The sequence below is a fragment of the Vidua macroura genome, chromosome 6 (genome assembly GCF_024509145.1).
Source record: "Vidua macroura isolate BioBank_ID:100142 chromosome 6, ASM2450914v1, whole genome shotgun sequence".
Lineage (NCBI taxonomy): Eukaryota > Metazoa > Chordata > Aves > Passeriformes > Viduidae > Vidua > Vidua macroura.
This window is the reverse complement of record NC_071576.1, coordinates 17,669,688-17,685,746: the sequence shown is the minus strand read 5'-3', so window position 1 is coordinate 17,685,746 and position 16,059 is coordinate 17,669,688. Positions and strand designations below refer to the sequence as shown.

General features: G+C 38.0%; 1 protein-coding gene across 2 annotated transcripts in view; it reads right to left on the bottom strand.

The window, feature by feature from the left end:
* PTPN21 (protein tyrosine phosphatase non-receptor type 21) overlaps window positions 1-15,193 on the bottom strand; it is a 45,421-nt gene extending 30,228 nt beyond the window's left edge. For both annotated transcript variants that reach the window (XM_053980160.1, XM_053980161.1), the window contains exons 1-3: window positions 14,884-15,193; window positions 11,098-11,468; window positions 755-924 (exon numbers count right to left, since the gene is read on the bottom strand). In XM_053980160.1, coding sequence (XP_053836135.1) covers window positions 755-924; window positions 11,098-11,277 — 350 coding nt within the window. In that variant the 5' untranslated portion in view covers window positions 11,278-11,468; window positions 14,884-15,193. The remainder of the gene's footprint in view (window positions 1-754; window positions 925-11,097; window positions 11,469-14,883) is intronic.
* Between the last annotated feature and the right edge of the window lie 866 nt (window positions 15,194-16,059).

The window sequence follows — 16,059 nt, the reverse complement described above, 5'->3', positions numbered from 1 at the left end:
ACTCATTAAGCTATTAGAAGCCAATGTACAGGCTCATAGGAATAACAGGCTAGTATATATGCTCAGTTTTACTTTACTTTTCCCCCTGCAGTCAGCAACAATTATGTGATGTTCCCCAGTTTCACAGTAGAAACATACACATAGTACCAGAACTAACATCCATATTTATGGCTCAGTGATACACCAAAATAAAAAAAAATTCACAAGCCAAAGTAGCCTGTAGCTTGCCAATGTACTGTACTAAAGAACAGAAAGCACTGAAAGCCAAATAAAGAAAACATAGCTTAATAAAATCTGCAATTGCTTTGTGCAGGATAGATGTCCATGAAAGCAACATATGGATCTTCAAAACAAAGAGCAAAAACAAACAAATAAATTAAAAAGTCAAGCAAATTCAAAGCAAATTCAAAAGTCAATGAAGGGACTAAAACAATTAAAAGTCTGACCATGCAGGTATGCCTGCTACTTAAAACAGGTTTGAGCAGATTCCTAAGATCACAAAAAAGTTAGTTGCTTGCTTAGTTTATCACATATTTTATATATTCCAAAGATAAATTAGCATACAGTTTGAACAAAAATTCTTCCTAAAATAGTTTTCATTTCTATAAAGTTTGAACAAAAATTCTTCCTAAAATAGTTTTCATTTCTATAAAGGCAGGGGAGTGGAAAGCAGACAACTTTTAAATAAACTAGATATTTCAGAATGCTGAGAGCAAATTTATAAACACATAGAAGTTTATACTAAGAGGTTTACCTGGTAATCTCCTGCTGAAGCTGAGAAACAGTAGGCACATAGAACACTACTCCAAAATACACAGTTGGCTCCAAGGCATATTTGTCCAGCTGCTTTTTCAGAGGCTTGTCCAAATCTACCCATCTGCGTTGACTCTGCTTATTGTAATACCAGAGACTGAAATATGTAATCTGAAAAAGGTATTTCAACGATAAAAAAGTTAATATTGTGATATTAGATAAAATATACTGTATGAAAGTCTTGCTACTTAGAAATAAATGTTTTAAAACACTGAGTAAGGCTATGGGTTATTGAAAACTTCAGGGAACTGCAGAGACATTTACCATAAAAAGCAGACATTACATCCAGATAACCAGCTAAGGTACATAATGTCCCCCACCTAAAACTGTACCAGAACTACTCTTTATTTGGAAACAGTTTATAATTCCTAACTCTGTTGTGGCAATCTACAGATGCTAGCAGTAGGCATTTATGTGTGACAGGAAATCTAAGGGAAGGGGGGAAGGCAAATGGAAAACGACATGGGACAGCAGTAGAGCAAAGCATGGCTCCTCTGGGGACCTGGTAGGCAGGCTCACATGGGATGCTGAAGGACAAAAGAGCACAGGCAGCTCCCCAGTCAAAGCTGAGCTCATTAAAGCATATACGTGGCTCACTGCACGAGCAGGAAAAGGACCAGACACAGCAGAGCAGGAAGATATCTTGCTTGAGTGGCCACTCCTGACCAAGCCAAAACACAACATGCATACACAACATTCCAGTGTGCACTGGAACAGACCACCTGGAGAGGCTGAGGGATAGCACCCCTGGAAGGTCAAAATCCCACTGAATGGCATCTTGAGCAACACAATCTCATTTTTATTAGATCCTCTCCCAGAAGAAGTCTGGATCAGAGTATTTTTCTCTTGCTCCGCAGTATAGTTCTAAATCCATACTGCAGAGTCATCCACAAAAATTTAAATTTCTCCACTATGTTTAAACTGACTAAAATCTGCTCCCACAGTACTTCTTTTGTTCAGTTCTGGACCAGAAAACAGATATGGACTGGAAAATATTCACATCATTATCATAGCAAAACTATATATCATAATTAGAAGTGTTTTAACCAAAGGAGAGAGATTAAGTGAATGTTAATAATTGCCAATTAGGTCTGTAGGTATTTACATGAAAATTCTCCAAGTCCTTGCTACATAAAATTTAATGTATTTAGAAATTGTAGAAATGCCAACACCTTTAATCCAATATTTTTCCTTCCATATTTTAAGACATTTTTAAGTTACACAAAATAAAGCTTTTAAGGGTGGAGTTCTATAAAGTAGAGGGAATATTTATCATGATTTTTCTAAATCAATAATTTCTGTAAACTATTCACAGAAAAATTGTCTCCCTAGTAAAAAAAGTATTTACTGTTGTTTTCTCAAAAGCTCTAGCATCTTGATATTGTGGAGAACAGATTTGAAATTCACTGGGGAGCTACAGCTCTTAGTAGAAAAAGACCATTTTTGTACATTCCTACAAAAACTCACCCATATACACATCTAAAAATTCTTATACACACATCTTAGTTTACAGTCTAAAAAGGATGAAGAGTCCACTCTCATGGGATTCCAGATTTTCCTTACAGCTCTGTCAGGATGACTGTGTGTGCAACAACCACAGCACAGGCACATACACCCCATCCCAAACTTCATGGACAGCAACTGAGTCAGTGCTCCATATCAGCATAAACCATCAAGTAATTTGAGGCACAAAAGTCAAGGTGTAGCATTAAATTAATAAAACTATCCATTCCATAAAAACATTTTGTCTGGGATATTAGCAAAAATAGGAAATTAGAGCCAATTCTAAAACATAGTGTTCCTTTGGCATTGCATACTGGCAAGATGTACTTCTTTGCTCCTGTCTAAATTGGCATAAACACAGTTTTAAGTGACTGTTGGTAGTTTTGGTGTTTGGGGGCTTTTTTACCCCAAGGTTTAAAGAAAATCCTTGAAGTTAAAATTAGCGCTAGCTACCATGTAATTGCAAAATTAGTATTCATAAGATAAAAAAATCAGACAAAATCTGCCTATTTAACCTTGAGATGCTTTCTCTAAACTCTAAAACAACTCTGGCCCCCTGATAAAAAGACGGCCTATAGTACAGAAAATCAATTTAATTAGAACTCTTCATAGAAGAAAAAAACAAGTTTTTTCCGTATAGAGGAAAATATCTAGACCAAGTGCAGAATGGGAAAGTTTAAAAATCGCAATAGAAAACCAGACTATTCCCAAATCAGAAAGAGAGTTCTCTGTAAAGCAAATCCTACAGACCAAATTTTTCTCAGATGGACACTGTGTGCTCATCACTTCTAAAGTCTGAAAGCCAAGAGTCAAGTTTAAGAAGTCATAAATACTTTGAGTTTCAAGAGGAAAAAAGAAATATGGCTTTGAATATAAATAATATAAACAACACATTCGTCATTTCCCAGCCCAGGCACACAAAGTTTGCTGATACCTTAAACAACATTTTATTTCTATTCTTCAATCCCCCAGTCATGAGGTGACCACCACCACCCCACAAGGATATTGTGAAGACAGTATTTTAAATTCCATAAGATGCTAGGGGAAAAACCCAATAGTAGAACCACAGAAACACCATTATGAAAGAAATACCATGTTCACTGCAACAGCACATGCTGAAAAGGATAAAATGTACTGAATGACTGACTACTCCTTAATCCCTCCTGCAGACTGAGTAAGGAAAGGAATGTGTGTGAAAAGGTGTGTTCCTCTTTCATCACAAGACTGTTAACAGCATGCATGCAGTCACAGGAGCCAAAGTCAGACCATGATGCTGACATTCTGCTCTGACCCAGCCCACTTCTCTGACAGGACAACACATCAGCCTCGGGCTGAGCACTACCGAAAATGTGGAACCACAACATTCTGGGCAAGGGCAATGGCCATGGCAGAGACTGAAAGCAAAGGGTAAAAGCTACAGCTGAAAGACTTCTATAGATGATATCACACAAACACATTTGTAAACCAGCTAAAAATACACCCAAAAAAAAGTACAGCAATTGTTTAAATAAACTCACTTGCAGCCTTGGTGTACTTAAACCTCATAGAAGGTGAGGAGACGGTGTGGAGAAGAGACCACAAACATTGCCACTGTTTCAAACTGTCTGATGTAAAACTACTCCTGGTTCTACGCCCTGAATTTAAACTGAATGTATAGATTATTTTTAAGCCGTGATGATCACTTGAGTAGATCTATTTCTTTGAAACATTGACCACTTTTTCTTGCCTACACACTGAACTGAGCAGTTACTGGCATAACAGACTAAGAAAAATGTTTCCACATTTTAAAATATCCTCTGGAACCCATATCTTTTAAAAAGCCATGCAAAATACTAGAGACCAAAGCTGGTCTTCTGACTTCTATGCAAACCTTTCACTTCACTTCAAGGGCAGAATTTGATCCTGTGAGTTTTCAGAGAAGCTTATGCACCCTGGAATATTCGCACTGATTAAAATAGAACCCACTTTTATTCATTGCTAAAACATTTTATTATTAGCAGCTCAGGACAACATCCAGTGCTAAAAAGAATGTCATGACATAATTCTTAAAATATGTTAAGCTGTTAAGATTAACACTACTTTGAGGTTCGTTTATTTTAGTGACTTATTCATGACCCAATCCCTCTGAAGAAAATCGAATAGAAATAAAAAGAACATATAATTTCTGCACAGCTAATTTCTACCTACTTGCTTTCTGACACTAGAGACAGCAAATATTTTTGCCTAAAATTTCAAGAGCTATCAAGAACACAAAAGTACCAAAAGCCCCACACAGTATTTACAGCTCATAAGCTGGTGGGAGTGACTTCATCACTGGAGTCACCCAGACTTCCTAAGCTAAGCAGAGGAGTTTCACCAGGTATAAGTGCCACAAAACTACACTACTGCAGGTTGACTGTATTAGATCATCTGGCATGATCAGTGAAAATCGGAGAAGTGGGGCTGATCAGCCTTAGAAGAGACAAAGTAATATCTTACTGTGGACTTCAATTCCCTAAGAGCAGGACACAGACAGAGAAGATAGAGCCAGAGTCTTCTTGGAAGTAATCACAGCAAGTATGAGAAGCACTGGGGACAAACTGCAATGTGGGAAATTCCAATTAGATCAGGAAAAAAATTTCACAACAAGACTAGCCAAACACTGGAACAGATAGCCCAAAGAGGTGTCAAATCTCTATCCTTAGAGGCACCTGGGTGCCTGGTGAATTCACCCAGGCAATCCCTGAAGCACCTGATCCTCCTGAGCAGAGGGCAGGACCACGCAACCCTTGGAGGTCCCCTGAGGCATAGCAGTGTTCAAAATTTACTTCAACCTTACATATTCCATAACATATTTTCCAGTTAATTTCCATGTCCTATACTATAAATCTTACTAAATATGTCATAGATTACAAATAGGCTGAAAGGAGAATTGTTTTGTAATGGTTAATACAGTGCCTTCTGATTAGTGCATTTGGCTACCTGCCTCAAGGGTACCTGAGGAATCCCCATCCTAAGATCTGAGGCAAAAAATCAGAAAAGATATAACAATAGCAGAAGAATGCAGTCAAAATATATTTTCAGGCTTTTCCTCTTTTACACTGATACATACAAATGAAACAAACTGTAAGACTTCCCTGATCAGAATGCTGAAAACACCTCCTCTTATTGAAGGATAAGCACTGCAGTCAAACTCATAAAATCCCAGTTAGCCCAAGGGCTCCACCACATCTAGCTTTATTATATGCTTGGATACTGAACAGCTCCTGCTATCAGGATATATCGTGAATATACCACATGCAGGAGAACTGGGTCAATAATCTTGTACTAAGCACAACTGGCAGATACCAAATGAAAGCCTTTCCCTACGCCCAGTGTTAAGAGCTACAGGAGGAGACAACAGGCCTTGAAAATTCTCCAGAAACTCCATTCTTATCACAACAAACAACCTCCTCCACAAAACTTCCCAATCTCTAGCTGAGAAGGACTTGGAGCAGCCTGGACTGGCCAGCGTACAATATCCAAGACTTACGGGAAGCGGTGGAGAAAAAAAACCTCTGGGACTCTCATCATGTACCAGCCACCAAGTAGAAAGCTGCGCTTCTCTATTTAGTACCGTGACCAATTCTTCTTGCAGATCAGCAGGATCACTGACAAAAATCCCTTCCTTTCCCCTCATACTGCAGCTATTTAGTGTAAGGTACTTTTGCCTATACTGTTTTTGTTGTTCTAGCACTGACAAGCTCTTCAACTGTAGCTGCAGAAGGGAATATTTAGCAAAGTAGCTATATGAACAAAGAGACAATTTATTCTTAAATATTAATTCTTTCATAACTGAAATGTTTTTTTCCAACACTCACACACATAATTATTTTCTCCTAACTACTCTAATATGGATTTCACAAATGCTATTTAAACAAAGTAATTACCAATTTAGTTTAAAGCAAAACAGAAGGGATAAGAAATGGATAAGCAAATCCATATGTTGCAAGGTAATCTGATGTATTCCAGTTTATTCAAATGAAACACTGTACAAATCACAATACACTGTGTTTCAGACCCTTTATATATCTTGAATAAACAATCTTCTAACAGGCAAGGAAGATTCTACTCATCAGGACATTTGACAAAAGTAAGCTGACTAATTCACAAGCTAAAGAGCCGTATCTTCATATTGCACAGAAAACATTATGTCCAAGATATATTTTAACCTCTAACAGAGGTAGGTCAATTATCAACATGACCCAGAAATACAGAAATATACTTTTTTGAAAAAAATCATGTTACTTTTTCCCACCACTGTTCAAGGCTCTGAGAAGGATGAACTCACATAACTGCTTTTGACTTCACCTTACACATCACTGACATTAGAAGTATCATGTTCCCATTCATCAGAGGCTTAAGTTCTGGTTGCTTTACTAAAGGAAAAAGCCACATTTCAAAGAAGCCTAAAATTACTAAACAATAAGCTAATGCCTTTGCTTCAGAAGTAAAGAAAACCTCTTCTGTCAAAATTGGTCTAAAACTGTACAGCAATTCACTGACATGATGGTAAACAAAATGCAATTAAGTGGTATATTCTGACTTGACTTTATAAAAATGCTAAAGAAACCAGGGGAAGGGCTTCCTAATTGCCACTATTGTTTTCATAGAAAAACCTTAATTTTGTGCTGCTCAGTATAAGACTGAGTGCAAACCTTTTACCAGAATGTATTATTTTTTTTCTTCAGAGAAAGAATTTAACTGAGGCAGTTACTGATTTTTACCTAACTGCCCTGTCCTTCAATTTTCCTTGGTTCCTAAATTACAATTATCACATTCTTATATTTATTTTAGATGGATTCAAATTTGCTTTTCAATAAAGCAACATCTGTTAAACGAATCAGATTACACATTCTGGCATTCTTATATACATTCCTCCATGTCAATTTCTCCTTTCCTAATTATAAGGAAAATTTGGTTCAGAGAGGCAGCCACAACAGTTCAACTATGAGGACTGCTTCTCCTCTTATTTCCACAAGCATCAGCTAAAATGCTGCCAGACTTTGATACAAGACATAATCATAATTATGTTAATGATCCCTCTGTCACGCAGCAGCCCAACTCTTATTTGTCAGTCAATATGGTTACTGATACATACAGACGTAAGAATACTTATGGTTGCACTTGGTCTGATTTTAAAAACACTCTTTTCATATGTAAAACACATTTAAGAAACCACCACAATGAATTAAAGGTATTTTTTGTGTTTTCTCCAAAAGAGAAGTGAGGTTTTAGAATTCAGAGCAAAGTTTTACAGCACAGTTCAAGCATTTCCGAAGCACTGTTTCAGAACTTTGAAGTTATTCAGGATCCAGATAACCTTGGCTCCTTTTCCTCTGCATGTCCAAAACAAACACAGGAACTTCCACATGCACAACACATACACTCCACAGAAGTTCCCTGCCATTGGTTCTTATACTCGTACTCTACCACGTATCTGCAGTTAGGTCAGACTCTGCTTGTACAGCAGAATTTGCCCCTTCTCTCTGGTTTAGAAGTGCTGCATTGTTTAGAAAACAACAAAAAAATCAACAAGAGAAAGACACCAGCCAGAACATCTCCTGCCAAACCCAGCTAGCTAATGTACCTAGCTATATTACAATGTTTGAAAAAAATCTCTATATTTTCAAGGATTTCATTTACATACTCATGCCTTAGATGCAAGATTAGCACTGCTGTATGTCCTTTTTAAGGTGGTTAACCAGCAGAGCTCTCAGCAGTTTTTCAGAACTTTTGATTCCAGAATGGTTTTCTGTAACACCTCTTTGCATAAATCATGTTTGGTTATAGCTCTCTCACCGGATAAAAGACAGACTGTGCCACAAAGGTAAGTAACTTATGTTCACTATTCCCTTTGACTTCTTTCCCCAGTTCCTCATTTTAAGAGAGATGGATTACATACTCATTCCTCATGAGTCGCATTCTAGGAATACCAGAAGATACTCAGTTTAATGAATTCATGTTACTTTTCTATAAAGTTTACCATTCCATAAAAAAATAAAATTGTCAACATATATAAATCTTCCTAAATGCTAACTATGTGTCCGTACTAGTATACAATTTGGAAATTGAGAAGTACTAATTGGAAAATCAAAAGAAAAACAGTGTTTAGCCATGCAATGCATAATTTGAAGACTACTCATTTACATAAAGATCTGTTAAAACAAATATCTTAAAAGATGGCACACCATTAAAATAGTTCAGTTCAACTGTCCGAATTCAGTAATTCCAAATTACACCAGAGAGAAAGAGGTATTTACAAATGTTAACACTGAATGTGTAAAAAATGGTAGAGATTCCCCTAATGCCTCATGCAGTAAACTGTTTTGAAGATGCTTGGGAACTGCTTGTCCTAGCTGTGTAGGCCATATACAGTAATCTGAAACTGATACCTTGGATGTGAGAATGGCCCCCAGTCTCAGTATTTAAATAAACAATCATACTTTCATGTTGAACACGTAGAATTCAACTTCATGCTTTAAGGCTGTTCAGTGAACTAAAAATAGCCAACTTTTTACAGAAATACTTTGTATTTTACTGTATCAAAGACTTGTTTTTGCAGATTTAATAAAAGTGCTGAACACATTTTTCTTTCTGAAAACTTTCTACTAAGTAAGCCACAAGGAATGATCAAGTATCTGCTTGGCAAATCTGACTATTTAAAGGCAGAACAACTTTTTCTGAATGCAAGTTCTGGAAAGTAATTTATATCCTTATTTTCCATTCCCTTTTACTGCAACACAGTCTCCTGCCAAAATAATCCATGCAAGAATGCATGACTGAAGGAATCTGCTCAGAGTTCAATAGTATACTGTCAACTCCCTTATTCTGATATATGACCCTTAATTGAGGAACTGAATCTCTTGCTCTTTTTTTTTGTTGTTTTGTTTTTTTTTTTTTTTGTTTTGTTTTGTTTTTAAAAAGATATTTAGGAGTGGTTCCAAAGAACGAGATAATGAAGAATAGCTGACACAACTGCATCTCCAGCACTCTGTGACTAGCTCAATAGAAGCTAGTAGTCATCATTCAGGAAGACAAAGCCTTTGCATTTTGCAAATAGTAAAAAATCTATACTTTCTGTGACTTAGAAGTTACATCTGAAAGTGGACAGAAAAAATTGACAAAATCCATTCACACAACAATAATTGAATTCTAAATATATGATATCTGATGTGTTCTAAGTAAACACTAAGGCTACAAGCGTAGCTAGATTCTCCATTTGTTAGAAGGAGAAAGATTAAAAAAAGAAGGCATATCCTTGCAAAGAATTGCATTTTCTAAAATAACTGTACACTAAAAAAATACTTGGAGACTCTACAAGAATGCATATTGCAATTGAAAACAACTGCAGTAAACAAACCGTTATAGATTAATGGCTTTACATATATTCCATTTTTTATTATTCTTTAAACTGAAAAAATAAAAAGCATTTCTGAAAACAAATTACTAGATATAACATTTTCCACTAAGGAATCCTACAGTAATGCATGCTTTCTAATGTAATAAATGTTTGCAGGATTGCATTCTAAATACATTTGCTCAATATTTGAGCAAAGTTATCAACAATTGCAATTGCTTGACAATAAAAAGATAATGTTTTAAAAATCATAGTTATAAATGCAAATATTCATTACTAATTATTTTCACAATTGCTCATAATTTGGTTACCTAAGTCCAGGGTTTTTATCCTGCATTTGAATTCCATAATCAAAAAGTCATTCTGTGGCAGACCACATAACAGAACAAAAGCATATTTTTCAGAACAATATTAGCAACCCTAAACTTGTATCACTAATTTTCTCTCTCCTGCCCCCCAGAAGTGTACACGCTGTCACAATTCAATGACTCCAAAATCAACTAAACTAAGCCTTTCAGACTCTAGGGGGAAATGTCAGTTCACCCAGGATTGAGAGCATTCAAATACTGCATTCAAACCACCTGTGCTCAACAATTTTATAAAATAATGACATTCATTCATATGTTGGTCATCTATGTAGATTTCTATTAAAATTTCAAAGCTTAGCATTTCAGAAGGAATTCAATCAACACAGAAGATGTAGAAATAATCACTAAATGTGTGGAAGAGTAAATTTCAGTTCTAAAAGAATCCTTCAAAATACCAAGTAAGGAGATTTGGGGGGGAAAACAGGCTGAACAGATATTTACAAATTCAACTAGCACAAACTAAGTCTCACCCTAAGGCCAGCACTCAATCTATACAACTATGTATGAGCTCCAAGACAGTGTCTGCAAATATATTTGTGGTATTTAAACAAGCAAGACACAAATAGTTGGTAATTGGTACACTTACCACATTTTGTGCATTAGATTCTTTTTACAGCACTAATCCATCAGAAAAAAAAAAATACATGCACATAAAATGCTGTCTTATGACTCAAGTCTTGCTGTAGTTTTTAACCATGTTGCTTAGGTAGAAATTATTTTCTTCCTTTGTGGGTTTTTTAAAGTAGAATTTTCAGCAATGTCATGTTTTAAAAACAGTTGCTTTGTTTTTGTTGCGTTCTAAGCTTTTATTCACCAATACTTCTAACATTTCCTCCCCTTAGACGTTCCCCAAACTCTGTAACAACTTTAGCAACTGTTTAGGAGCAATCCAAGTCCCCATAAAGACCAGAAGGTGAAGAAACGATGGGAAGACAGAATAGCTGCTCCAGTAGCTGATCACCCTACATGGCAAGGAGTTACCACATAGGTCATCCAGCACCAAAACCTAAAGTTATGCCTTCACTTACAACTCACCTCCCGCAATTCAAGCCTCTGAGCCACTGCTTCCAGACTTTCCTGGCCTGTGCTTTCCACTGACAGCGTGAACTCCACAAATTCATTGTTGAGCAGCTGGATCCGAGCCACCAAGCAACTCTTGCTGGATACTGTGTAACGTCGAGTTCGTTTCAATTTTAACCCAAAGGGTAGAGGCATCTTCTTTTTCCCCCAGAGATGGTTAGTGATAAAGAGCTACTACCACTGAGACCTTGAGAGGTGATGAGAAGTCACCTCCTCTCAAAAGCTAAGGAGCTGTAAAGTCTCCAGAGATCAACCAGCAGCAGCAGTATCCATTAAAGCCAAGCAAATTTTCCACCAGGAGACAAGAAGATACATCCACTGGAGTCCTAGTAAGCAACAAAAGAGAAAGAGAAGAAATATAAGAATCAGAAATACTTTGACTGAAAGGGGAATAGTAACATGGGAAAAATAACATGTATATTTTTTCTAAATCTAAATAATCAGTCTACCTTTCCAAAATGCAGGGCTGTTATACATTCAAATAATGAAATAAGTACCAGAGTTTCTGGTTTTTCCACAAATGACATTGGGTTTTGGCAAGTTGATTTCTTTTTTTTAAACTCACAAGTGAATAATGAGTCTTAATCATGTGTGACTGCAGTGTCTTAAAATAAGTATTTATAAACTGAATCGGAATTTAAATGAAATATGTTTATGAAATCTGAGTTGCCTAAGGTATTTGTAATACTGAACAAAGACGTTTTCTTTAAGAGCAAATCCAGCAACCTGGCTTGTTTTTCAGAGCACCATGCAGCCTCAGCCACTATCTGCTGTTGGATTAAACACAAAACCAAGCCCCATGAATGATAAAGGGGAAAAAAAGAAAGGCAAGGGAGGCCTTAAAACTCACACTTTAGCCATTCCCTACCAGACAATTAAAGTGCAATTCCTTTAATCTTCTATGGATTACAGTAAGTCGTACCATTATTCCTTATGCTAAACTGCTGTATGATGCTTCAGGTTATGCTTTGCCTTACCAAGAGAGTATGTGAATTCTGAGAACCATTTATTTTCTCATTTTTCCTTGAAAAACATACTCTTACCCAGATTACAGGTAGCCACCCATCTCCCCACTTTTTGCAAACACCTTCACGCCTCCTCTCCTGTCAACTCTATTCCACGCTTTGCCTTTCTTCCTTTTCCATGTGTTTTCTTAGCGCACGCAGCCCAGCCTGTGAAATTTGTCATAGTGTCACGGAAAGGTCTGGGCTGGGAGGCTCCTCAGAGATGCCCCCGTTGCACGCCGCTGCCCTGGGTTAGGGATGCCATTCCCTCGGTGAGGTTGCTCTGCCCTGGGCTGGGCTGTGCGGGGCGGCGGCGGGAGCGACCCCGGAGCCGGGAGCGCCGCCCGGCCCCCGCCGCGCTGCTGCCGCGGGCAGGAGCTCTGCCCCTGCACCTCTAGCGGCAGGGCCGCCCCGACGGAGGGGAAGAGAAAACAAACGCCTAGTTTTATTTTTTTTTTTTTTTCCAGGTTGGCATGGTATTAGGAGCACATATTAAAAGGCACAATTTGACTTCTGAGGTCTCTTAGCGTGACCAGACAGGAGGAACGAGAGGATATGCGTTTCTTTGGAATGGAGGAACCGGAAGAAGTAGTCTTCCTAGCACACCTGCTTTTAAACTCAAAGGTATAGCTGTAAACAGACAGATACCACATTCTCCTTGGACATTGATATACCCACCTAGAAACTTATCCAACATAACCACAAACTCTTTAGGCTAAAAACCGCGTATCAGACTCCCTGCTCCCCAGCCAGCAGCACCACAAAGAAGAAAGGAAGGTGGAAAGACATTAAAGGCCTACAGTGGGGAGAAAGAGGAGGCAGCACAGCATTTTTTCTCAATGACATCCTTGCAACACTACTCCAAAGAATGGCCAGAAGCATATTTCATGACCTCGTTTGTGATAATCTTGAAGCGGTTGTACCATTCTACACAATCACCATCCTCAACAGATACCACCTAAAATCTTAGCTGAATGAGAAAACAATCCTCACCCAAACACCAACAAATTTGGTTTTGGGTGTAGCTGTAGAATAAGTAACAACAGACAGCAACAGATTTCCCTGAAAAAAATTAAGGAGACAGAGGGAATCCTCACTTTATTATTCCCTCTGCACTTTGATCCTCCAAATCCAGCCCTGCTTGAACAGCATGCAGGGAATGCTCTACAGACAGAAGCTTTTAGTCCCCTGTCCACTGCCAGCAGAATCTTGCACTGCGTTTATTCCTGACAGAGTAACTTTTAGCTGGCTGACCTTAGCTCCTGTCCCTGAGGCCCATTTTCCAATACATTCTTTGCAAAGTTAGGTGTCTTCTTTGGTGCTACAGCAATGAGAGAAATCAATTTACTTCTCTCTGAAAGTTACAGTCAGAAATGCAGAAGTGTTTTAATCTCCAGTTTTATGGAGTACCACTGAATGTGAAAGACTTTCAATCTTTTATGTCCATATCAAGGGTTAGAAAAGTATTCTAAGAGCATGGGAAAAAAGAAAAAAAAACAAAACAAACAAAACCAAAAATCACTAACCAGAGGCTAACCTGACAAGTGAAAATTCCAAACCATCTAATGCTGACATGAGGCAGCCTCAGACTTTCAGTTATTTCACTATGCAAACAGGTAGCAACACAAACATAGGAAGGAAGTTTAGAGCAGAAGTTTCAGAATGTGGCAGCCAGGAACATTCTCCAGGTTATGATCTGTTGTTTACATTGAATGCTCCACTGAGCATTTACCCTAAATTATTTCATTTTTGTACGCCTGACATAATCTTCATGACTTCTGAAACCCATTTATAACAAGAAAAACTCAAGTAATTAACTTCCAGACCACATCACAAAAAAACAACTAAAAAAAGATTCCTAACATATAATAAATATTGTAAAATTAAGGCAAGTTTGCTGAATAACACCAGGGTATCATTCAGTATCTTCTACTGCTAGCCATGTGTAGTTCTTGCAAACATAGCTGTGCTGGTTTTATTCAGCAGCTGTGCATTCTGCAGTCCTAGGTGCTCTCAAATTTGCCTGCTGCATTACTTTAAATTCAGACCTACCTGCATTGTTTTAAGCTACTTTAGCAAAAACTCATAGCTACATAGTGCCCAGAGTTACAAATCCAACTGATGACCTTTACAATAACAAGCCTTTATTTACCAAGCCTGGAATTTTCATGCAACAGCTAACAATGTTTTTTGTGGTCAAACTTTGTACCTTTATACTTCAACAGAAACCTGTAGTTTCAAAAATGCTATATTGGAATTTCAGCAATATGGCCATGACTAATGGGTGACTACTGAGAAGTGTGGTATCTTTCTCCTTTACTTTCACCTCCTACTCCCCCCTCAATTGTTAGCATTTTACTTTACAATTCTTTTTTTTTAATAGCTTGCATAAATGACAATAATCAAAATAAAATTGCAATATATCATGGTGAAAAAGGGTTCCTATTACTTCCCATTCTTGAAATACATATATTTTTATTTCAGAGATATTTGGGCAGCCAAAAAAGTAATCAAAGTACTCCACCCTCTCCTTGTTTTACTAGCTAATATTTGACATGACTCTCGGGCTGAGAGAGCAGCAGTAAGTGCATGTCTCAAACTTTGCCCACCTCCAGAAGCACAGTCCCACAACCATCTACTTTTCAAAAAGTAAGTGGCTGAAACTCTTCAGCCTTACAGTACACGGCAGAGAAGATCAGCCGCTATGTTTTTACCGTGCCCGCTGTTTTCCCCTTACCTTGCACAGCGATCCAAAGACACCGGGTCTCCTTTCACATATGTGTAGCTGAAAAAAAACCCCCGCGCTCCAAGGCTTCTTCTCCCGGAGCCATCTCATCTGTATTCCTCGGGAACTGACTTACTGTGTTCCTCTTGTCCGAAACAGCTGCTATCTCGGCTAACCCACCTTCTTCTCAGATCACTCATAGTGAAAACATTCCTCACTTCCTGTCTCAAAAAACTTGCTCTGGATATCATTCCACTGGGTAAAGAGCTGGGGGTGGAAGAAAATACTACAACAAAATAAACCTGTGCCAGCCAGCTCTTCAGGCGGCCTCTTTCATGTGACGCTGTGCCGCATGTGCGCAAATTGCGTTCTCAGAAATATTTTCAAATCGGCCGTCCCTGTGTGCCTCTGTGTGTGTGCATTTAATTTCTTTTCCTGGAGGCGTTCCCCTCGCTCTATCCATGCGGAAGGATACGCTGAAAGAATTAAAGCGAAGGCCCGTATGCTTGCAGCCCATTACCTCAGAGAGTTGGAATGCCTGGCAGGGAGAATGTCAGCAATGAACAGCTGCTTCTCTGGCTACAGGGGCGCTACAGAAATAGGGGTTACAACAAATAGCAGGCAATCCTTGCTTTTTTTAATCATATGATCATTTATTTTAAGCCTTTCCAATTAAGGCAAATGTCTTACCAAAATTCTGTTGGTCTTGTTTGCATGCAGCTTGGAAATATTTTCAAGGTTTAATCCCTGTGTGCTTTACTAAATGACCTATGCACATACATTTATGTCCTTGCAAATTTTCAGCTGTTAGTGAGATACACAGCAAAAAAATGCAGACTAAAGGCTGATCTTTCAGCCTGTCTGGACTTAAAAACTCCCAAAGGTGTCAGTAGAAATTATATCCTTAATAACAAGTGTCTTAGCAAGCTTTAACTGCATATAAATTCAGGAATATTTATAGTGTTTAACTAATGCAAACACCATAAGAGGGGCTGTGCTCCAGTCTCACGAGTATATGAAGACCTCCGTGTGTTTGTGTGCACATGAAATCAACAATTGTTGTGTGCAATTTGGAATATTGGCTCTCCACATTGAGTGAACCAGGCAAAAATTGATATAAACATGGAATCAGTCAGGGATGAGGAAAAAGGTAAGTGAGTATGTGAACGCTGACTAATAACTGTAAAA